Source organism: Ceratotherium simum, chromosome X (assembly GCF_057802395.1).
Source record: "Ceratotherium simum simum isolate JZ-2026a chromosome X, ASM5780239v1, whole genome shotgun sequence".
NCBI classification, from domain to species: domain Eukaryota; kingdom Metazoa; phylum Chordata; class Mammalia; order Perissodactyla; family Rhinocerotidae; genus Ceratotherium; species Ceratotherium simum.
The window spans coordinates 114,393,263-114,418,439 of record NC_141940.1 but is presented as its reverse complement, the minus strand read 5'-3'; the positions used below and the strand labels follow the sequence as shown (position 1 = coordinate 114,418,439).

General features: G+C 36.8%; 1 protein-coding gene across 1 annotated transcript in view; it reads left to right on the top strand.

Moving 5' to 3' along the window:
• Positions 1–25,177, top strand: part of PPEF1 (protein phosphatase with EF-hand domain 1) — a 67,434-nt gene that overhangs the window by 319 nt on the left and 41,938 nt on the right. Inside the window, exons 2-4 of the mRNA XM_014791137.2 lie at positions 7,918–8,081; positions 16,517–16,631; positions 19,921–19,967. Of these exons, the coding sequence (XP_014646623.2) occupies positions 7,918–8,081; positions 16,517–16,631; positions 19,921–19,967 (326 nt within the window). The remainder of the gene's footprint in view (positions 1–7,917; positions 8,082–16,516; positions 16,632–19,920; positions 19,968–25,177) is intronic.

The following is a 25,177-nucleotide window of genomic DNA, read 5'->3' as shown; positions in this document are numbered from 1 at the left end:
TCTCTGAACGACAAGCCATTGTACAATAGTAGCTTAGTAAAGAGGATCTTATTTTTTATCCACAAAACTTTTGTGCTTAGAGATCAAAATATCTTGAGTGTTTCATGAAATAGATCTGTGAGGAAATGGTGGATTAAACACAGCTGGCCCCACCATGTCTCTGTTTTTTGCATAGCTATCTGTCTGTCTGTCTGTCTATCATTTATTTAGTCATTCTAAATGACTAAATAAGTAATTTCAGAGACAGGCAATATAGGTGTGGGTCAAAAATTATTTTAAAATTATAGTTATTCACAAGGCATATATTTCTCCTACAAATTAAGATCTGCCTATTGTCTTCAAGGTAAATGCTAGACTTAAAAACTCATTTTTTAAAATTTGGGCCAACCATTTTTTGCTCTAATTAAAAACATGTATGGCATCTAAGAGGATCTTTTAAATAATCTAGTAAGCACCCTTCAAAGTGGCCAACGAGTGGTGTTTTAATGGCATGCTTTGAACTAAGCACATATGTATGAAACTAATTAAAGCGTTTAATCATCTGTAGAAGCTTTCTGAATGGTGGAATAGCCAAACCTGAGGAGTGGGGAGTGGGTGGAAGCGGGTATTTTGCCATTTTCTGTCTTTTAGATAATTGCAATTTGAAGACAGTTGTTTGTGCTTCATGTTCTTTGGCAAAAATATTTCTGAGAGGAAATATAATAATGATGAAATGAAACAGCACTCTTTCTGCTAGTAACCTAATATTTCATTCCAGGCTGTGCATCAGAATCACTTATGGAGATTCATAGCCACAGATGGCTGGGTTCCAGCCCAGAGATATATACTCAGGCTCTGTATTTTTAAAATTCTGCATTTAAAAAATTCTGCAGGTGATTTAAAAATATAAAACAATATTTTTATCAAATAAGGGGATAGTGGTTTAATCTTCTTATGTAAACTTTTCTCAAAGCATAAGATACATTACAGAAAAGTACACGAATCATATGCATATGACTCAATAAATTTTCTCAAACACACCCTTGTAACCTGCACACAGAACAAAAAAGAAAACATTATCAGAGCTACAGAAGCCCTTCTGTTGTCCCCTTCACCCTTTTGTACGTTTATTGGCCATGTGGATACCCCATTTGATGAAGTGCCTGTTCAGGTCTTTTGCCATCTTTCTATTGGGTTATCTGCCTTTTTCTTACCAATTTGTAAGAGTTCTCTAAATATTCTAAATGTGAGAATACAAATCTTTGTTAGATAAACGTATTGTAAATATCTTCTCCTAGTCTTTGGCTTTTATCCCCTCAATCTTTAAATGGTGTCTTTTGATGAACAAACATTCTTAATTTTAATGTATTACAATTTTTTTCCTTTATGGTTAGTGCTTTCTGTATCCTATTTAAGAAGTTTTTGCCTGATATGAGTGTGTGTGTGTATATATATGTGTGTATGTATACACACATACTCATTGTGCAAAAATAAATACAGGAGAAGCGTACAGGAGAAACCAGACACTAATGACATTGTTACCTACAGGGAATGGGGGGAAGGGTGGGAGCAGAGCAGAAAGAATGGGAGAATGGGGATTGAGTAGAAGGGCTGAGAGGATAGTGACACTTCTCTGAGTTTACCTTTTTTTAGTTCAGTCTCTTAGAACCACGATAATGTTTCACATTCCTAAAAAAAAATAATTAATTAAAAACAGGAAGAGTGCATGCGTGTGTGTGTGTGTGTGTGTGTGTGTGTGTGTGTGTGTGTGTGTGATTCCAAAATGGAATACACACTGTGACAAATGAACCTAACTGTTTTACAAATGAATAACATAATCACCTGAAGGAGGTGGGGGAAGAAACAAACTAATCTAAGTAACAGTGGAAAATAGCATGCTAACCATAATGTGCCTTGATGAGGTTTTGTTTTTATTTATCCTGAGTGGGGTTTGCTGAGCTTCTGTGATATCTAAGTTGGTAGTTTTCATCAGGCTTAGAAAGTTTTCATCCATTAATTATTTAAAATATCTTCCTTTTCAAGTCTAAATATCTTCTCTTTTGTGAATTCTGCTTTTAAACTTCGAAGGTCCTGAAATATTTAAAATGTGGATTGCCTGTATTTCTAGATTTTCTGTTTGATTTGACTTTTAAAAATTTGAACACTTCATAAATTTTGGATTTTTTATATTAAAGTAAAAGAAAAATTTTTGATGACTAGTGGTTGAGAACAATTAAAAAACATGACCACAAAGAAAATTTCCAAGTAGTTAACCAGTTTTTCCCACATTTATTTGATGATGTATTTTTTCACCGTGATTTGTAGTGTATTCTTTTTAATATATTTATTTAAAAATGTGTAATAGGGCATATTTCCAGGCTCTCTATTCTCTTATACATCTTTCTATTATAGAGTCCTAGAACCATACTGATTTAATTATTGTATGTAGAAGAAAAAGATATTTACAGATTATTGCTGTAAGTTGAGTCCAATTTTAAATTTTTTCCAGCTTTATAATTTCCAAATTATATTGAAATATAATTGACATATAGCATTGTGTAAGTTTAAGGTGTACAATGTAATGATTTCATATATGTATATATTGTAAAATGATCACCACAATAAGGTTAGTTAATGCATCAATCATCTCACGTAGTTACATTTTTTTTTTGGTGGTGAGAACTTTTAAAATATACTCTCTTAGCAACTTTCGAATATGCAATAGAGTATTGTTAACTAGAGTCACCAGTATTGTTAACTAGAGTCACCATGCTATACATTACTGTAGGTTGCTTTCTGATGACTCTGTTTGGTGGGAAATTTCCAGACAACCTCCACCTCGGCCTGTTTGGCAGAAGTGCTGTGACCCCTAAGCAGGGAGTATTTAGGGACCAGAAGGTCACTTAACATTTCCAGATATCAGGGGCAGATTAATGGTTTTAACTCTGAGGCACAGAGTATGTCAAGACATTCTGAGTGTTCCAAAGGTGAGAGGTGACCTGGAAGCAGTTCATCTTCATGTCCTACTACTTAAATTGCTCAAAACCAGTTCATAGGACTTGATGGGGACACTCCACATATCCATTCCCCAGTCTGCTTTTTCACATCAGCCTCTTCCCACAGGTAGAAAGCCAAAGCTGCTATATGTAGCAGGAGGTTTAAACTGAGACTGGTGGAAGTGGGGAGTGGGATGGAGGGTGTGGAAGTGTTGTTTTGACTTTTCTTTCTGCTTCCCAGATCAGCCAAAATATCCTATCAGACCAGGTACTTTATATTTTTTGTTGCTATGGTGAATAGGATCTTTTCCCCATTATATCTCCCCGATGATTATTGGTAGTATTTAGTAAAGCTTTTGATTTATATCTATTTATTTTGTATTGTGCTACTATAGAATAATAACATTAATGAAATTATTATTATTGTTACTGCTGATATGTATTAAATGTTTTCCATGTGCCATATCTTTAAGTGCTTTAAACACATCATTTCGTTTAGTCTTCATGACAAACCAGTGAGACTAGCATTAGTATCATCCCCTTTTTGTGGCTAAGAATACTAAGGCTTATTCATCTCATCAGTGGTGAAGCTGTGATTCAAACCAGTGTGATTAACCTCTGTATTATTTTAATTCTCCTCTCAATTCCAGGAGTCTTCCAATTGAGTTTCTTGAGTGTAGATATTTAATCACACTGGCCACAAGTAACTATTTTTATATCTTTCTATCCAATAGTTACTGCTCTTATTTCGGCTTCGTATTTTATTCCATTGGTTGGAGATAGCAGAACAATGTTACAATGAAACAGTGAAAGTAGGCATCCTTGTTTTGTTAACAATTTAATGGAAAGACCATTATTGTTTATTTAAATTTTAAAAATTATGTTAAGGAGGTATCCTTCCATTCCTAGTTTTCTGAGTTTTTCAAAAATCAGGAACAGGTGTTGAAATTTATGAAATGTCATTTTGGCATCCATTGAGTTTATTATATGGACACTCATGGTTTTAATCCAGATTCATAATTGAGAAATGAAATAACTATAAATGCGGTTCAAATGATGTTTTTCTTTTTCCAGCAGTATCTGGAGCTTGTTTTCTAAGTGACATGTGGGCGGTAGAGGCAGAAATTGTTTTTTTAAAAAAATTATGGGCTTTAAATTTTTCCCTGTCCAGATTTCGAGTCTGTACTGGGTAAAAGAAAAGATTGTGTGTAGGGGGTATTTTTGAGGTATTTTCTTTAGAACAACTTGTAAAGGTATCATTTGGTTATAATTCAAGATTTTATTATATTTAATTAGTTTAGATTCATGTTGACAGAATTGTAAATCAAATAGGTAAGGATTAGTGCTAATTACGTGTTGCACAAATCTTCATATATTGTTGGCATTCATTAAATTGTTATTATTATAATAGTTATAGCCCACAAGGACAGTACTTGCATTTGGAATGTTAAAGCTTTTGATAGTTTTTATACATGACCCACGTTAGGAAGAGAATCTATATTATTCTTTTTTATGTGGCTAAAAACCAGCAGAAGGATTATGATTTGATGTTTACTGAGATTTCGTACTGACTAGTTTTGATTTAAGAATTGGTTTAGGGAAATTGTGCTTTTTCATATATTTATCACTGAACTTGTAAGAAATGAGGGTCATCAAATGTATGAAAGGAAGGACCAGATTGAGCTTTTTTTTTAAATAACAACAATATTTTTATTTTATTTTTAAACAAGAAGACTGAGTCTTAATAACCAGAACTGATGGAATTGACTTGATGTCTCAGTTAGCTGATGAGAAAGGGAGAGTTGACAGAGCATGGGTAAAGGCAATGATTAGGAAAAGAAAATGATTTCTTGTTTATACCTCACACAGTTGGGATTACCCAAGTCCGTTTTAAAATGATATAGTGAAACTGCTGGGGTTGTTTTTATTTTTGTTGTTGTTGTTTTCACAAGAGGAGCCTGATATTTCAGTGTGTAGAGTTAGGAAATGGAAAATTTTCCTTTGGAGCAAGATGCATCTCTAAGAATGACTACCAAGTAAAAATCAGTGGCATGATCATTAAGATAGTTAAGTAGAGTATTTAGGCTTTACTGCCTACATAATGAATCTGAGGTAAAATTTACCAAGATGCTCTGCATTTCTAGTTTTCAAACATAAAATGAAATAATTAAGTTATTCTCAAATCTCAAATCAAATCCAAATGAGAACAATAACCTCTGCTGGACCACATTGAAGACAGACATTATTACTCCTAAATTTAACTTCTCATAAAACATCATCAACCACCACCAAAAACAATTGGGGTGCACAATAATTTAGAAAGCATTTTTGTTACCAAATATTATGACTTACTTTAGAAAAATTGTTCAAGTTTAGTTCTTAACTGGAATCTCTCAGCATAACTGGATCATGAAAAAAATGTATTCTGTCTACATCTGCTAGCATCATTCCTTCCAAACATGTCCTCTCTAAATATTCAAAAAGATAGAAACTGCTTGCAGGACCTTCTGATTAATGAGCTTAGTAGCAATTCAGTGTTAATGAATTGAAGGCTATGTCATCCATTCTTTTTGCTCACAAGTCTACAGATTAGCTAGCACTTCTGCTGATCTTGGCAGGCTTGATTTGGCAGTTTTTTGGATCTTGGCTGGCGTTCACTCATGTGTCTGGAGGTCTGCTGGCTGGTGGCTGATCTAGGACAGCCTTGGCTAGGGTGACTCAGCTCTGCTCCCCATGGTCTTGGAGCTTTCAGTAGGCTAGCCTGGGCTTCGTGGCAGTGGCACAGTTTTGAAAGAGAAAGCATGGAAACATATAAGGCCTCCTGAGGCCTTGGCTTGGAACTGGTATGTAGGACTTCTACCACATTCTTTAGGCCAACACAAGCCACGAATCCAACACAGCTTCAAGGGCTGGGGAAATAAACCCTTGATGAGAGTAGCTGCAAAATCACATTAAAAAGCGTCCGGCTTTGGATAAATACCCAGCAGGGGAATAGCTGGATCATATGGTAGTTCTATCCTTGATTTTTTGAGGAATCTCCAAACTGGTTTCCATAGTGGCTGCACCAGTTTGCACTCCCACCAGCAGTGTATGAGAGTTCCCTTCTCTCCACAGTCTCTCCAACACATGTTGTTTCCTGTCTTGTTAATTATAGCCATTCTGAGGGGCGTGAGGTGATATCTCATTGTAGTTTTGATTTGCATTTCCCTGATAGTTAATGATTTTGAACATCTTTTCATGTGTCTTTTGGCCATCTGTATATCTTCTTTGGAGAAATGTCTGTTCAGGTCTTTTGCCCATTTTTTAATTGGGTTGTTAGAACTTGAAAACACCAATGCGTAAAGATACACGCACCCCTGTGTTCATTGCAGTGTTATTCACAATAGCCAAGACTTGGAAGCAACCTAAGTGCCCATCAAGGGACTAATGGATAAAGAAGCTGTGGTATATATACACAATGGACTACTACTCAGCCATAAGAAACGATGAAATCCAGCCATTTGTGACAACATGGATGGACATTGAGGGTATTATGCAAAGTGAAATAAGTCAGAGGAGGAGGTCAAATACCGTATGATTTCCTTCATTAAGTAGTAGATAATAACAACAATAAACAAACACATAGAGACCGAGATTGGATTGGTGGTTACCAGAGGGGAAGGGGGGAGGGAGGAGGGCGAAAGGGATAATTCGGCACATGTGTGTGGTGATGGGTTGTAATTAGTATTTGGGTGGTGAACATGATGTAATCTATGCAGAAATAGAAGTATAATGATGTACACCTGAAATTTATACAATGCTATACACCAATCTTACTGCAATAAACAAAAAATTAAAAAAAAAAAGTGCACGGCTAGGGGCTGGCCCCGTGGCATAGCGGTTAAGTGCGTGCGCTCTGCTGCTGGCGGCCCGGGTTCAGATCCCGGGCACGCACCGACACACCGCTTGTCCGTCCATGCTGAGGCCGCGTCCCACATACAGCAACTAGAAGGATGTGCAACTATGACATGCAACTATCCACTGGGTTTTGGGGGAAAAAAGGAGGAGGATTGGCAATAGATGTTAGCTTAGGGCCAGTCTTCCTCAGCAAAAAGAGGAGGATTGGCACGGATGTTAGCTCAGGGCTGATCTTCCTCAAAAAAAAAAAAAAAGCACGGCTAGAGGTTGAGATTGAGAATTGGGGTCACTTTTGCAACCAACCTTCCATATCCCCCTTTATCTTTCTCCACCTGACTTGACCAGATTTCTGTTCCTGGGCTGACTGTTTCATAGCCAATCTAGCAAGAAAGGGCCCCTGGCTCTCAGCACCTACTGGAATAGGCAGTGCAGGCAATCTGTTATATAGAAATGTCTCTCTGAGGGAGAGGCCCTTTAGTATTTCTGCCTATGGCTTGTCATCTAACTTTATCTGCTTTGTTAAAGGAAAATCGTGTCAGAAAATTTGTTTTTATGTGATGAGAAAAACAAATCAATTACAGCTAAGTAAAATTTGAAGTGTTTCAAAGGGGAAAAATTGAATGTTGCAGTTTAATTTTCTATAGATCCTGAATAGGAACAGCTGTTTGAACCAAATTCAATGCACTGTTATGTTTTCAGCCCTATTTGTAAAAATCTGAGATATAAGAGTGGGCAAAAAATGTACAGTTAGAGCTTCAGAGCACCGAAATATTTTGATTGACCAGTTTTCCCTGTGTTTCTCCCTCCCCTCCCCACTGATGAACTCATTGCTTTGGTAAAAGCACCCAGGAAGGGACTATGGTGATTCATGTGGAGGTACCTACTGATCTCAGAATAAGTCATTCCTTATGGTTATATGTGGGATACCTTGGTATTCATAACATTTAGCACAGTGCCTTATATGGGCTAGGTATTCAAGAGGTATTTATTTCATTTAATTATGGGCATGTTGATTTTTTCTCCCTTTCTGTCTTTCCTTTTCCAGAATTTGTAACTCGACTTTTTGGTACCACCGGCCAGGATGACAAGGATAGACAGGACTATCTGGGGTTGATAGACATCCCAGACTCCTATAGTGGTCCTCGACTGCAATTTCCTCTCACTTTTACTGATATTGATTTACTTATTGAGGCCTTCAAGCAACAACAGGCAAGTAGAAGCAGATACTGCCCTGATTCTTGTACATAATGCGTGCTCAATGACTATCGGTTAGATGAAGGACTGAAAACGCTACAGCAGAAATGCATTCCCTTGGCAAAAAGCTTCACGTTAAGTGAAAACTTAAACAGAAGTCTCCTCAGGTGCATAGAAACCTCCTCTCTATCTATAGGCTTACAGCATTTCCTTTTTCTTTTTCTGGTTCTGAGATATAATTCACATACCATAAAATTCACCATTTTAAAGTGTACAATTCAGTGGTTTTTACTACATTCACAAGATTTTGCAACCATCACCAATATCTAATTCTAGAACATTTTCATCACCCCAAAAAGAAGTGCCATACCCATTACCATTCCTTCCTCCTCTACCCCTGGCAACCACTAGTTCATTTTCTGTGTCTATGGATTTGTCTATTCTGGGTATTTCATACAAATGAAATCATATAACATGTGACCTTTTGTGTCTGGCTTCTTTCCTTTAGCATAATGTTTTTAAGGTTCATTCATGTCATAGCATGTTTCATTACTTTTTTATTTTTATGGCTGACTAGTATTCCATTATATGGATATACCACATTTTGTTTATCTATTCATCAGTGGATGGACTTTTGGATTTTTTTCTACCTTTTGGCTATTATGAACAGTGCTGCTATGAACATTCATGTGCAAGTCTTTGTATGAGCATATGTTTTTAATTTTCTTGAGTATATACCTAGTAGTGGAATTGCTGGGTCGTATGGTAACTCTATGTTTAACTTTTTGAGGAACTGCTAAGTTGTTTTCCACAGTGGCTGCACCATTTTACATTCCCACCAGCAATGCATTGAGGGTTCCAATTTTTCCACATTTTTTGCCAACACTTGTTATTTTCTGTTGTTTTTATTTTTTTGATTTTATTTTTATTATAGCCATCCTAGTTGTGTGTGAAGTGGTATCTCATTGTGGTTTTGATTTGCATTTCCCTAATGACTAAAGATGTTGAGCATCTTTTCACGTTTGCTGGCCATTTGTACACATTCTTTGGAGAAGTATCTTTTCAGATCCTTTGCCCATTTAAAATCAGGTTATTCATCTTTTTATTATTGAGTTGTAAGAGTTCTTGTATATTCTAGATACAAGTTCCTTATCAGATACATGATTTGTAAATATTTTCTCCCATTCTGTAGGTTGTCTTTTCACTTCCTTGATAATGTCCTTTGACTCACAAAAGTTTATAACTTTGATGAAGTCCAATTTATCTATTTTTTTCTTTGGTTGCTTGTGTACTTGCTATCATATCCAAGAATCCATTGCCAAATCCAAGGTCATGAAGATTTACCCCTATGTTTTCTTTTAAGAATTTTATAGTTTTAGCTCTTACATTTAGGTCTATGAGCCATTTTCAGTTAATTTCTGTATAAGGTATGAGGTAGGGGTCCAACTTCATTCTTTGCATGTGGATATGCAGTTGTCCCAGCACCTTTTGTTGAAGAGTCTCTTCTTTCGCCATTGAATGGTCTGGGTACCCTTGTCAAAAATTAATAGGCCACAGATGTATGCATTTATTTCTAGACTCCTAGTTCTATTTCATTGGTGTATGTGTCTGTTCACATGCCAGTACTACATTGTACTGATTACTGTAGCTTTGTAGTGAGTTTTGAAATCAGGAAGTGTGAATCCTTCGACTTTGTTCTTTTTCAATATTGTCTTGGCATCTGGGGTCCCTTGCAATGAATTTGAAGATTGACTTTTCCATTTCTACAAAAAACCCCGTTGGGATTTTGGTAGGGATTGCATTGAATCTATAGATCGCTTTGAGTAGTATTGCCATCTTGACAATATTAAATCTTCCGATCCATGAACATGGAGTGTCTTGCCATTTTTTAGGTCTTCTTTAATTTCTTTCAGCATTGTTTTGTAGTTTTCAGTGTACAAGTTTTTCACTACTTTAAGTTTATTCCTAGGTATTTTATTCTTTTGGTTGCTATTGTAAAAGGAATTGCTTTCTTAATTCTTTTTTGGATTGTTCATTGCTGGTGTAAACACAACTGATTTTTGTGGGTTGATCTTTTACTCTGCAACTTTGCTAAATTCATTTATTAGCTCTAGTAGTTTTGCGTGTGTGTGTGTGTGTGTATTCTTTGGGATATGCTATATACAAGATCGTGTCATCTGTGAATAGAGACAGTTTTACTTCTTCCTTTCTGATTTAGATGCCTTTTATTTCCTTTTCTTGCCTAATTGCTCTGGCTAGAACTTCCAGTGCAATGTTGAATAGCAGTCATGAGAGTGGGCGTGCTTGTCTTGTTCCTGATCTTAGGGGGAAAGCTTTCAGTCTTTCACCATTGAGTTTGATGTTAGTTGTGGGTTTTTCATAAATGCCCTTTATCATGTTGAAGAAGTTTCCTTCTATTCTTAGTTTTTTGAGTGGCTTTATTATGAAAGGGTGTTGGATTTTGTTAAATAGTTTTTCTGCATCAATTGAGATGATCGTGTGTTTTTTTTTCCTTCATTCTGTTAATGTGGTATGTTACGTTGATTAATTTTCTTATGTTGAACACCCTTGTATTCCTGGAATAAATCCCATTTGGTCATGGTGTATAATTCTTCTAAAATTCTGTTGGATTTGGTTTGCTGGTATTTTGTTGATGATTTTTGCATTTTATTCATAAGGGATATTGGTCTGTATTTTCTTTTCTTGTGGTTTCTTTACCTGGCTTTGGTATCAGGGTAATACTGGCCTCATAGAATGAGTTAGGAATTTTTTGCTCCTCTTCTGTTTTTTGGAAGAGTTTGGGAAGGAGTGGTGTTAATTCTTTAAACGTTTAATAGAGTTCACCAGTGAAGCTGTCTGGTCTTGGACTTTTCTTTGTTAGGAGGTTTTTGATTACTGATCCAATCTCTACTTGTTCTAGATCTGTTCAGATTTTCTATTTCTTCTTGAGTCAGTTTTGGTAATTTGTGTGTTTCTAGGAATTTGACCATTTTATTTAAGTTATCTAATTTGTTGGTGTACAATTGTTCATAATATTCTCTTATAATTCTTTTTATTTCTTTAAGGTCAGTGGTAATGTCCCCACTTTCATTTCTGATTATAGTTATTTGCATTTTCTCTCTTTTTCTTGGTCAGTCTAGCTAAAGGTTTGTCAAGTTTGTTGATCCTTTCGAAGAACCAATGTTTGATTTTGTTGATTCTCTCTTGTTTTTCTACTCTCTATTTCATTTATCTGCACTCTAATCCTTATTTTCTTCCTTCTGCTAGCTTTCAATTTAGTTTGCTCTTCTTTTTCCTGTTCCTTAGTGTTAAGTTAGACTTTTCATTTGAGATCTTCCTTCTTTCCTAATGTAGGCACTTACAGCTATAAATTTCTCTCTGAGCATTGCTTTTGCTACATCCCATAAGTTTTGGTATATTGTATTTCATTTTTGTTCATCTCTAAGTATTTTCTAATTTCCGTTGTGATTTCGTTGACCCATTGATTGTTTAAGAATGTGTTATTTAATTTCCACATATTTATGATTTTCCAGTTTTCCTTCCGTTATTAATTTCTAGTTTCCTTCCATTGTGGTCAGAGAAGATACTTTGCATGATTCCGACCTTTTTAAATTGATTGAGGCTTGTTTTGTGGCCTAACATCTGGTCCATCCTGGAGAATGTTCCACGTGCACTTGTAAAAAAATGTGTTGTCTGCTGTTGTTGGGTGGAGTGTTCTATAGATGTCTGTTAGGTCTAGTTGTGTGTGAGGTCTCTGAAGCCTCTGTTTCTTTAGCATGTGTTCAGCTAGTGTTTTGACAGAGATTTCCTTGAACACTAGGAACCATTAAAAAAAAGAAACAAAGAAAAAAAAGAAAAACCCAGTGTTTGCCAATTGGCTCTGTGTTGGTACACTCCTTCACTGCTTGGCCAGGCTGTTTACAAATCTGTCTTAGCCTTTACTTCCTGCTTGTATGGAGCCATTTTTAAGTTGTCTTTTTCTTGATTCAGCCTTTGCTTGGTTGCTATAAACTTTGACTATTTTCCAGAGTTCTGACAAAGTTGTTTCCAACAGGTTTTTTTTTGCTTGATTTTTCAATGTTTCTATGGAGGGATGAGACCTTGGAGCTACCTATTCCATTATTTTCTCTGACATCACCCCAGAACTCTTATTCTCAGGTTAGGACCCTAAGGGCATACCCTAGGAGGAAGAGTAAACTAGAAGTAGATTGACTTTGTAGGGATTGAAGCAAAGCTTTGAATCCTCTAATTCCTGAAATTGAATTGAAATCATCCTACATAGCTAGTGCTCCTAGCCACCTGGCAAAAGAAAATTTAAATCCTCTCTGGAAGAAAATAGGCCTCAAATTATTTCTCCAGGTTTTCATATGCAATGTCCAGAACTTAATACAAATATTAACAAATATTAAAATAATTTAAATATATTAATTTTAAAATAATTTAATAAGTATTAAATTAAATTAAAATAAAATATTTAAATTATTTTAAAATTAATATTAAAATGAAAGAAAACTGAGGCAAACAACAAACAATGGAAACAGACCTATAGAGTATTTGGATAATGGCATTATCAGACTCAGAGTTTAAAATAAATATGCTTACTATGTTCAAGGAGATAATAAAAGATACAACAAAAACCCAAGGAGCTATAATAGAAAAGATTGATAATTTTGACTTTTTAGAAATGAAAAAATTATGTTGTTAAGGGAAGAATAAAAAGTTCAGTGTAGTGTACAATGTGCTCTCATTTGTAAAATAAATAAACAAATATTATATATATTTTGATTTTTAAAAATCGAGGTAAAATTCACATAAAATTTATCATTTAAACCATTTTAAGGTATACGATTCAGTGGCTTTTAATATATTAAAAATGTTGTGCAACCATCACCACTATCTAATTCTAGAACATTTTTATCACCCCCAAGACAAAACCCTGTACCTATTAAGCAGTCACTCCCCATAGCCTCTGGCAACCACCAATTTACTTTCTGCCTCTATGAATTTGCCTAATCTGGACATTTCATTTAAATGGAATCATATAATATGTGCCCTTTTGTGTCTGGCTTCTTCTGCTTGGCATAATGTGTTCAAGGTTCATCTATGTTGTGGCATGTATCAGTACCTCATTCCTGTTTTGGGTTGAATAATATCCTTTGTATGAATATGCCACATTTTGCTTAAGGGATTATATATTTATATATGTGTTTGCATATTAATATGTGTTTATATTAATTTTTATATGCTTGCAAACAGAGAAATTATTTTTTGGAAAGATACTTGAGACACTTGTAAATAGTGGCTGTTTCTGGGGACAGGGATAGGAGACTGAGGTCTGGGGAAGAAGGAAAATTGCTTTTCATGTTATACTCCTTTTTGCTGTTTAAATTTTTATTTCAACTAAAAAGATGAGGTTTTTTTCTTTTAAAAACCAGTTACTTTTTAAAAAAGAAATATTCTTTAAAAGTGGTATTTTCCTCCCTCAATGCCTTTAAAAGAATGGGAGGGGCCGGCCCCGTGGCGTAGCGGTTAAGTGCGCGTGCTCCGCTGCTGGTGGCTCGGGTTCGGATTCCGGGCGCACACCAATGCACCGCTTGTCAGGCCATGCTGTGGCGGCATCCCATATAAAGTGGAGGAAGATGGGCACAGATGTTAGCCCAGGGCCAGTCTTCCTCAGCAAAAAGAGGAGAATTGGCATGGATGTTAGCTCAGGGCTGATCTTCCTCACAAAAAAAAAAAAAAGATTGGGAATATTGTATTTAAGTTGCTATTTAATCTGAATATATTTATAAATGTAGAAACCAATATCTGAGTTAACTCTTTTGAGTATTTAATATTGTAATTGTAAACACAATTATAATGCTATTAAAAGATAGCATTGTAAGCAAGTACTAATATTACCAAAGTGATTTTAGCCAATTGAAAAAGGGCTCAGAAAAACTATTTTAATAATAGAAATTTTCTGTTGTTGCAATATAGTCTCAATGAATATTTGTTAATTTAACTTTAAAAAATAAAACAAAACAAAGCAAAACAGAACTGCCTCTTCGGACAGCAATTACTCTGATTAGTGCTACAAATGGACCAGAAAATCTACAATGGCAAGTTAAGGTAACACTGAAGCCACTGTTGGGAATCAATAGATTAAATGTGCAAATTAAAATAAGTCGTTATATGAAAGTGTTTTGCCTGTTCCTTTATTTATTTATTTATTTATTTATTTTAATTTTTTGTTTATTGCAGTAACATTGGTTTATAACATTGTAAAAATTTCAGGTGTACATCATTGTACTTCTATTTCTGCATAGATTACATCATGTTCACCACCAAAATACTAATTACAACCCATCACCACACACATGTACCGAATTATCCCTTTCACCCTCCTCCCTCCCCCCTTCCCCTCTGGTAACCACCAATCCAATCTCTGTCCCTATGTGTTTGTTTATTGTTGTTATTATCTACTACTTAATGAAGGAAATCATACGGTATTTGACCTTCTCCCTCTGACTTATTTCACTTTGCCTGTTCCTTTAAAATGTGGCTAAAGGAAAGTTCACATTCAAGATCTAACTCAATTTGTGGATTGAATGAATTTAGAATGCTTTTGTGGGGAAAATCCTTAGAAGTACGTTAGGTCTTAGATAGACAGGAAATATGGGTCTCTCCCCACCAATCAACATCCAGGGGCTCTTCTCTTTCCTCCTAATTCTCACATTGCTTCAAATTCTGTTTCCTGTCTTTTTAAAAAATCATGAAAATTCTCTAGACTTAAATCATATATTTTTGGGGTCTGGGATAGCAAATAATTTTGTTATTTTAATAGTTATGAAAATGGAAATTTAATAGGACACCACAAAACACGATTGTTCCAAAGCGTTCCATCTGTCCTGAATCTCATACCCAAAGCAGTATCTGAACAGTATGTAGATATGACCCTTTTCTTAGCCTTCAGTAATCTAAACCAGTGCTGTCCAATAGAAATATAATGTGAGCCATATACGTAATTAAAAATTTTCTAGTAGCTACATTAAAAAAGTAAAAAGAAGCAGGTGAAATTAATTTTAATAATATATTTTACTTAATCCAACATATAAAATTATCATTTTAATATGTAAACATATTAAAACTTTTTTTTTTCTTTTTGCTGAGGAAGATTAGCCCTGAGGTAACATCTGTTACCAATCCTCCTCTTTTTGCTGAGGAAGACTGGCCCTGGGCTAACATCTGTGCCCATCTTCCTCCACTTTATATGGGACGTTGCCACAACATGGCCTGACAAGCGGTGGGTCCATGTGTACCTGGGATCCGAACCTGTGAACCCCGGGCCGCTGCAGTGGAGCACGTGCACTTAACCACTACGCCACTGGGCTGGCCCCTAAAACTTTTTAATGAGACATTTAACCTTTTTTCATACTAAGTCTTTGAAATCTGCTCTGTATTTTGCGCTTACAGCACATCTCAATTTCGATCAGCCCTGTTTCAAGTGGTCAACAGCCCCAGGTGGCTAGTGGCTAACATATTGGACAGCACAGGTACAAACAGTCCTGACCTGTAAAGTGGTATTAGCAGCTTTTAAATTTGTATCAGCTATATTACTTTTTGGATTATGTATTTGGAACATTTTATAATTAAAGGGAGAACAGCACACTGGGTTTAAAACAAACAAAAACCCGGGGGAGAAAATGGAGTAAATCTGTCCAAAACAACGATGTCATCAACACTGTAACTGGAGGAGAGCAATGGGGTGAATAGTCATAATAGGAGATAATCTAAATGGTTTATTTGGGTTTGGAATATGTTTTATACTTAGAGTTGTATATAAACGTGCTTGCTGTATATAAATGTGCTTGCTGTTCTGTAAACTCTCACATCTGTGCACCCAATATTGAGCCACACCTGGGATGCTTGGCTCAGAAGTTCCTTGGGGCTTGTCTGGCTGCCTTGTGAGAGCTCCAAACCCAGCACCACCACCTACTTACCATCACAGGTGGCAGGATGTCCCAAATGCAAAGCATCCTCTCTTCAACAGTCTCTCTCTACTTCTCTTTCCCTTTCTCAGTCTCTCTCCTTTCCCTCCTCTTTTATTTACTTATTTTTTTTGTCTGCATGGTTCCTTAGGGCTAGGGACTCTCCTTTTGTTCCTGTCACTTTTCTTGGGCTCTAAGGACCAAGAATAATCAGAAATGTTCTGTGAATGGGTGATATCAATTAAGAATATGAGAGTATAAACGTCCTAGGAACCATTCATTCATTCAATTTACAAATCTCTAGTGAGGGCTTATTATATGCCAGACACTGTGCTAGAATAATCTATTTAATGATTTAGAGATTATCCTGAAATACAGCTACCTGAAATGTGCTCATATGCTCCACCTTCATAGCTTTCTACACAGTCGTGCATTCCTTCCTAGTTCATTATGTCTGTTTCCTCTGCTTTGCCTTCACAGATACTTCATGCTTATTATGTCTTAGAAGTGCTATTTGAAAGCAAGAAAGTCCTGAAGCAAATGCCGAATTTCACTCACGTAAAAACTTCTCCCTCCAAACAGATAACAGTCTGTGGTAAGTTTCAGAGCAGAGATGCCAAATAATATTTAGGAGTCTCTTGGTTCTACGTCATTTGCCTAACTTGAAAACTGTGTAAATTGGACTGTATTAAGGGAAAAGTGTTAGTATAGCATTATCTATCATTATAATACTGTTCCCCATCTTGTCTTTGTTTTGCATACCAGCTGGCAGGAATTAATTATGTGAGAAATTAAAGAACTCATAGCTTTTTATAAAGGCAGGCAGCATTTTAATATGGAAAACCACCCATGGGTGGGATAAGTGTTCTTTGCCCTTCGTCTAGCTCTCATTATCTTTGTTCCATGTTGCTTTTTCTAGGTGGGCCTCTGCATGCCACTTGTGCTGGGAAGACAAAAGCCCAAGGCAGGGTGGAGATTAAACTCTTCTCTGCCCTTGGCTGCTGTTTTAGATTTTACCAACTGGTCCCTGCAGTTTTTAGAAGAGTGGGAATGTCCCAGAAATCTGTTCCTTGTTCTTTTAAATAACAAGATTTGAGATTTTGTTATCATATAGGCCAGCCTGGCAGGATATTGCTTCAAGAAACAGTACACATTGAAATTCAACACAGTTGGTGCTCAGCATGCTCGCAACTGTCTGAGAATGGAGTGCGTGGAAGGAACAGCAATTCTCTTAACTTCTAATTAAGCCTTTAGGTTACAAAACAGTGATTGTTATTTTCCAAATCAATTTTTAGCCCGTGTTTCTTTTACTCTGGCAGGTAGAAGTGGATTTGACAATCTAATTAAACCATTTCCATTTCTAGCATCTGATAGTGGTGGCAGGGACTTGATGTAGCAGTACATGCTCCATGACATGCCCTGACTTAGACTTTTGAAGAGTCTTTAATGGTTCAATTCCAACCTAATTAGGCCACCACATCTCTGTCTAGCAGATGATGCATCTCAGCAGTGGGGGCCTTTTATTCAAGTCCTCACCAACTCTTACTTTTCATGAAGATAAAGAATTTAGGGTCTTGAGGCTCAGGAAACTATGCCAACCCACAAAGCCTATGGACCCAGGGCTAAATTTGCTATCAGGGTGTATATAATAGGCCAAACAGAGAGTGAGATCTGCTCCCACATGTTTCCAGTATACCTCCAGTTGCCACTGTAGATGTGTCTTTGGATAAAAGGATCTGGAAGAAGACATAAATTAATTAGAGGGCATGAAAGTCCTGGAATCACACAGTATAAGAACCGAAGGGTTCTTACAGAGACCATCTGGTCTATCGCTTGCTCTTACAGATGAAATTGAGGCCCAGAGAGAAATGTGTATTGCCTTCCATGCATTTCTATGTAGTAACTCCCCCCCCCCCCCCAAGCTCACTCAGCTAGTTAGCGGCAGGGTCAGAATTAAAAATCAGGTCCTCTGCCTCCCAGGTTAGAGCTAGCCCCCATATCTGTTATCCCAACTCCCATCATGCATTTCGCTGACTGATATTTCATTTTTCATCATGAGACAAAGACTAGGGAATGGATTAATTAGACAGTTCCATTCATTTAAAAATCCCCACTTCTTGGGCATTTATTTCCAGACTTTTTCTATGTAGCACTATTGGTAGAGGGAAAAGCCAGGCCGGTAGGTTCCCTTAGTGTGGGAATTATTATTTTCTGTCTTTAATAGCCCCATTGAACTTAGAAAAATTTGATTATCATTTAAAATAAAATCTAAAATTGGGGCCATATTTTTAAAAACATCTTCTGTTTAAGGCAGTATTAGGAAAGGGAGAGAAATTGTGATGAAACTTTACCATTATTTTAATTTCCAGATGCATTTTTCACATGCACATCTAAACATGCTACATAGTTCTCAACATGCATGAAATATAGGAGGTGTTTTAGTGTACAACTATGTTATAAATGATAACTAACTCTGCACTCGTGTTTTTGTTTGCAGTGGAAATACTTTTCTGTGCTTGTCTTTCCATGATACATTGAGTTTTATCTTTCGCTGTCCAACTAGAAGTTAAAATTATTTTTATAGCCTTAACTCTTAATATGCTGAAACAAATTCATTTTTTAGCATGCCAGCTGCAACAGTTCTATCTACCCAAATCTTTGAAAGATGAGTCATCCTGAGGAAAATTAGGAAAATAAAGTAATTAAAAAATATATTTAACTCATAAGTAAAAAGTCCTTCCATTTTTATTTCCTTAGATTTAGAATGAGACTATTTGAAAGCAATGAGATTTAAGGATACAGTAGCATTAATATGCTCTTAATATTATAGTCATTTTATAGAAATGTGCTGGTGATATAAGATTTTAATTTTATTATTCCCATTATAATTAGAGTCTTCTGTTGCATATCTTTGGTTAATTTTGATTGTGGGATTTTAAACAAAATGAGGAAAGGTATTCCCAGGTTAAATTCTATTTGGTAATTAAGTTGGATACAAAGAATAAAAATTTATGACCAGAGCTTATGAAAGACAGATATTTTACCTAGAAATAATTATCCAAATAGGACTTTTGAATATTCACTCTGATTTTTTAATTAATGGCTTCATGTATTTATATGGTTTCCCTTAGTTTGCTGAGTTTTATGAAGCCATGCTTTCATTTGTATTTCCTGTAACTGTCTTATCAAAAGAATATCAACTATCTACTTAGAATTTTAAAATTTCAGATGCTACTGTTGGAGCTTATTCTTTAAGTCATGGCTTTAAAAAGCTATGCATTTAGCAATTAAACATATGTATTGAGTGCCTGCTATGCACCAGGTACTATGGAAGCACTTGGGGGTTTAATGCTGACTAAGATAGAGACTATTGCTGCTCTCCTAGAGATTTCAGTGTAGGCTGTACAGAATAATCAGTAAGAGCTTGAGTTTTAAAGTGAGATAAAGTTGAGTTTGAATTCCAACTCTGACACTTGGTAGCTGGGTAAAATTGCATAAGTTACTTAACTACTCTGAGCCTCATTTGTAAAATGAGAATGATGAAAACAGTACCTATCTCATGGAGTGGCTGTAAGGATTGAACAAGATAATTCATGTAAACCCTTAGCACAGTGCTTGGCACAGAGGAAGCTAAACACTACATGAATGGCAGGAGTGAACAGGTAATTGCAATATTGGATGCTGTTACCTATAGGAAAGGGAACAGAGTTTCCATAGAGTGCTATGGAAACAAATTGTCTATCGAATTACTATCATCATAAGGTAAAAACCCAATGCCCCAAGAATGTGTGGTGTGTATCAGCAGTATTTCAATTTTAAAAATCTGTAACAAAATGGGCATTTTCTTGTTTCCTACTGACTAGTGATTTTTATTTGCACTCCAGGTGATTTGCATGGGAAACTGGATGATCTTCTTTTGATCTTCTATAAGGTAAATTATTATTTTACTAAATATTTGCATTTTTATTGGGGGAGAGCAGTCCTAGGGTAGATAATGATATTAGTTTTATTAGGGATATGTACAAATACAGATGTAATATAACAGTTTTTATCCAAGAGGCTCAAAGATTTGTAGAGGCATATATTTTGTGGTTTTTTAATATACATTTCATAAAAATTTTTTAAAAATTTAATTTGGATCTTTGTTTAATACTATTGTTATCTGTGTATCCATTAGGATTTGTACCTGATTATATTTATGGTCTTTATTACATCATAAATGTCTAGATGGCACAGGATGGGAAGGGAGCACTTTTATTTTTATTTTGTTCAGAAGTGAGCATAACACATACCAGTCTTCTCTTCCAGTGCACACTAATTATGCATGAAAGGAGTGCCCCATAGTAAGTTCTCTACCCTGATTCACCATTGCTGGGCTCAGTTGCTCTTTCAGAGCTGTGACTCCTCTTCATTTGTTGGGTTTCGGTTGTGGGAGCCCACACATAGGGCATAAAGCAGCTTGGCCAGCATGGAGTTTCTCTGCATCTCTTTGATTGGATTCATTTCTCTCTCTGAGCCTGCAGTTGCAACCTGAATATTTGCTTCTGGGACAACTGCACGTAGAAAACTGATCCTGAAGTGACCCCTGCCTTCACAGTGGTACCCCTTTATCTCTCTTTTTGATTAATGTGTCATCCCCACAACTAGCATGTTGAATAATTAGGCACAGTATAAGTGTCTCAGATGGGTTGAAAGAAAATATATTCTGATTATTATGATGGCCAATCAATTCTACTCTTTGGAGACTATGAGAGCTTAAACAAGCCACATAACCTCCATGAACCTCAATTTTTTTTTGGCTGCAATATTCTTGACCTTTCACCCCATAAGAGGTTGTCTTGTGGCTAAAATAACATAAATATCCAAAAGCATTTTTTAAAGTAATAAATTATAATAGAAATGCAAGGTTTTCATTTCATTCATTCAGAATGGAAGCTTAGAAGGGAATGCAACAGGCCAAACCAGGAATGGATTAATGGAGCTGGCACTTAGGAGGAGATTCTGTTGAGACTGCAGGAGGCCTAAGCAAGGATCTAGAGCATGGTAGCCAGAGGGCAGAGTCAGAGGAAGTAGGAGGCTGCCCAGGTAGTAGGTTGGTGTCAGGAAGTCCAGACAAAGGTTTGCTGGTAGGGAGCTGAGAGTGCTGGTAAAAGAGCAATTCCAGAGATCAACCACAGAATCCAAGCTGGGTGGGGAAGGAAGAGAAGCCAGGGTGGATGAATCAACTGGGAGGATTGAAGGACTGCCATGCTCTCTGAGATCAGGGAGCAGACTGACTGGGGCAAGGACCTTAGGAAGCAGAAAGGGTGGGAAGCTGTAAGAGGAGTAGTCCTCGGAGATGAGCAGGTCCAAGGTGGAGTCCAGAATGTGAGTGGCTGAAGTGAGTGAAAGAGAATATTGGAGATGAGGAGGTTAAGGACGTGGAATGCAGGTGTGTAAAATGAGTTGGCTACAGGACCGAGAGATGCGGAGCAGGGAAAGGAAGTCTAGTCAGAGGCCTGAGCCTGGAAGGAGAGGCTTTTACCTGAGGCTGGCAAAGTGTTGGTCTGTTAGTGGCTCTGAGGAGGAAGTAGACCCTCCCCTACTCCTGACCCTGAGGTATCTGTCCTGGGGAGGAATTGGTCCTTTCCTTCCAGAGGGCTGCAGGAGTCAGGAGTCTAGCAGCGTCCTTAAGGGAGGCCCAAGTTTCCAGAGGGAAGTCTTTCTGAATGAGTTGAAGGCAGAAGGGAGTTTATTTACCATGAAATGGGGATTCTATTGGCTAAATTTGAAAGCTATGGGAGAGGTGGAAGAATGGACTGGTGAGAGGGCACCAAGGAATTGCACAGTTTGAGGAATGGGATTTATTTAACTCAGTACACACCATCATATAAATGTTCAAAAGTTCAGTCCTGCTATTGTTGACAATTATAATCTGAAGAAGGAGGAGGGGGCAGAAGGAACAACCACAACAGAAAATCTGGTAATTATTTCTCTAGAGATTTTGAGAAATATATAAAAGAGAAAATAGTTGAGTAAATTAAATGAGAGAAGTGACTTCTAAGGCGTTTAGACAAGAAAACTTCTCAAGAGGTAGTTGAAAATATTAAGGTGTGATGAGGGTAAGGACTCTGGAGTACACAGATGAGAAAAAAGAGAATTCTGACATGTTTCTTTAATTCTATCAGCAAAACTATATGGAACATATAAAACTGGAAGGTGCTAATGTAAAGATTGAACAGGAGGAGGTGGGTGGTAAGAAGTTCTATAAAAAGAACTAAAGGTGAAAATATAGCATTCACATGAAAGCAAGAAATATTTTGAGAGTTAACCAATGACAGTGTCCAGGAAGTGGAGATTGAGAGCCCAGCGATGAACGGGTAGGACATTATTTGGGATGGATTTGGGTAAAGGGAGGTGAGAGGGATGTTTGGAAAGTAGAAGTCTGCAAGAGCCATGAAATTAGAATTTTAGCATGCTGGGGTGAGAAGCAGGTAAAATGTATGTTGGATGTGGAATAAACCACATGCACCAGAATCTTGAAATCACCTGGTTTAAAAGGGGAAACTGAGGGAAGAGCCATTGATGACAGCAAGGTTCCACTTTAAGAAACTGAAAAAATGGTGTATTAATGGTGTCTGAGAAAGGAGACTGACCTGGTGCACTTGTGATGATGGCATGTCACTTAGTTTATGGGCCGTGAGGGTCCTAAGTTAAAGGCCAGGAAAGGAAGGGGCAGCACACAGAGATATCTGAGGAAGCTACTCTGTATGATGATCTCTAACTTGCAAATGTCAGCATTTTGCCTTTTTCTCTCATTTTTTTTTTATCTGAAGTTTAAATGAGGAATGATGATAGATGGCACGAGTATAGTGTGGCCTAAAACCATGAATACAAACTGTTCTGGAAACAATGTTTCTGCACGAATACATATGACAGTGATACCCCACCTATCCAGAGGGCAAACTCCTGTCTACTTTTTTTTTAATACACATCTCAAAAACCCAGAATTGAGTACAAAGGGTCTCTGAGCTCTTGAAATTGTTGTCACAAATCCAATGAACTTTACTCACAGGACAGGCCCTAGGTCCCTACTCAAAGACCAGTGAACGTATATCAGTAAAACCTTATCTGACGCATGGTTCCTACAGGTTTGCCTGTCTGGCTACCCACCCCACAGCATATTAGGGGGTGCGAGGGGAAAGGCAAAAGTGAGATACAATGACAGCGATAAAAAGTAAAGCTTTTCCTGACAGAGGAGATCTAGAAGTATAGAAACGAGATAGGCAATGCAGCCATCTGGAGCTGTGTGTACAGGGAAGAGAGGGCCATACTTCTCAGAAGTGCCTGAGGGGATGCTTAGATTGATGAGCCTGCATGGTCAAGAAACTTTCAAGTTCTAGAGTGTACACCCTTGTTAAGAAGTAAAGAGAAAAAATGGCACATTTTCAAAACTCCCAGCCAAAATGGTTAAAGTAATTTTAAAACGTATTTTAGCTTTTAAAAGAGTAAGTGTCAGTGATCTGGAAAATTCATTTCAGCAATACTTACAGTATGAGTATCATTATTGGGTCTTAGGTATAGGAGGATGAGAGAACATGAAAAAAAAAGAAAGATTAGTTGAGAGAAGAGTAATGGGCCAGGAAAGTAGATGAGGAGGAAAGGAAGAACATCTTAAAAATTAGAAGAGAGGTGGGGAGTGGTGGATTTCTCCTTGTGGCATCAGATACAGAGGTCGCCTGCGCAGGGACTACAGCGGGTGCTAACTATGACCAAGCAATCACTTGATTGCATCAGGAAATGGTAGAGTTGCTGTGACGGTGGCTGATTCTCACTGTGATGGTCAATGCATCAACAACGTGTTGAATCCTGATTACATGTAATGCCCTGCATGTGGCACTTGCCTCTGGTCCATGCACACAGAATTGAGCCACCTCAGTGTAAGCCATGGGCTCGCTATCTTCTGTTGAGAAGCAGCTAGTGACCATGCTTATCTTATCCTTATTTAATTTATTTATTTATTATTTCATGTATTAAAATTATTTTTATTTTATTCAAGTTCTGATTGAACTTGAATTGCAGGAAATAGTTTGGCAAACTACATCCTGTTGGAGATTTTTGGAGCTATAAATGACCAAAGTTTATATTATGCTCTGACTAACTGATTTCTCTGCATCAACCCAAAAGAGAACCAGGACAACCTTAGGCTTTGAATTAAGGCAAAATTGTAATTTATCTTTCAGTTGGTGTTTTGCTAGACAATTTCTTCCTCGTCAGTTCTTTTATATAGTATAGAATGATTAGGCTGCAGACCTGGGGCTGGCCCAAAGCCAAACAAGGGCATAGCCTGAGTGAGAGAGTTATAATGTAGGGTCACTGAGATGCCTCGCCATATTATTATTTTCATCCAAAGTGGTTGGTTTGGTTTAAGACTTCTATCATTATGACTCAGCATATGCAAAAGTTAATCTGTCTGCTCATTTACTCATTTAATAAACTTATCTGGTCCCTGCAGTGTTCAAGGTACCATATAAAAACTGTGGGAAGATACAAAGATGAGTATGAATTTCATTCATTTCACATATATTTATTAAACACCTATTGTGAATGAGGTACTCTGCTAAGGGTTGGTGGTACAGTGTGACTGAGATGAAGTTTTTGGCCCCAAAGACATCACAGTTTAGTGGGGAAGGTCAACTAATGAAAAAACAAGACAGTTCGGGGTGGGATGTGTTATGATTGGGTTAAGCATGAGGCTCTAAGGGAGCACATTGGAGGGGCACCTAACATCATGGGAGACTTCCTGGAGGAGGTAACATTTAAGACTTCCCTTCCAAGGGAATTTTAGTAATTTAGAAGGAGGTAACATTTAAGACTATCCCTTCCAAGAATTTTAGTAATTTAGAAAGTGCCTAAATCATGAAGGAAAGTTTTGGAGGATTGGAAAAGATTTTATTCTCATACTTTTGTGGTGCGCTGCAATAAATGATGGGATTCATACCAATGATTGTTTTTGATTGTTTGTTTTGAGATTTTGGTTTCTTTAATATTTGATTGTCCCTAAAAATTTTTATCATTTAGCACCTTAAGACTAAGCTAGACATTTTCAGCTCATAATCCTATCTGGGTTTGAAAAGAATTCTTTCCTCTGGGTGCCACACT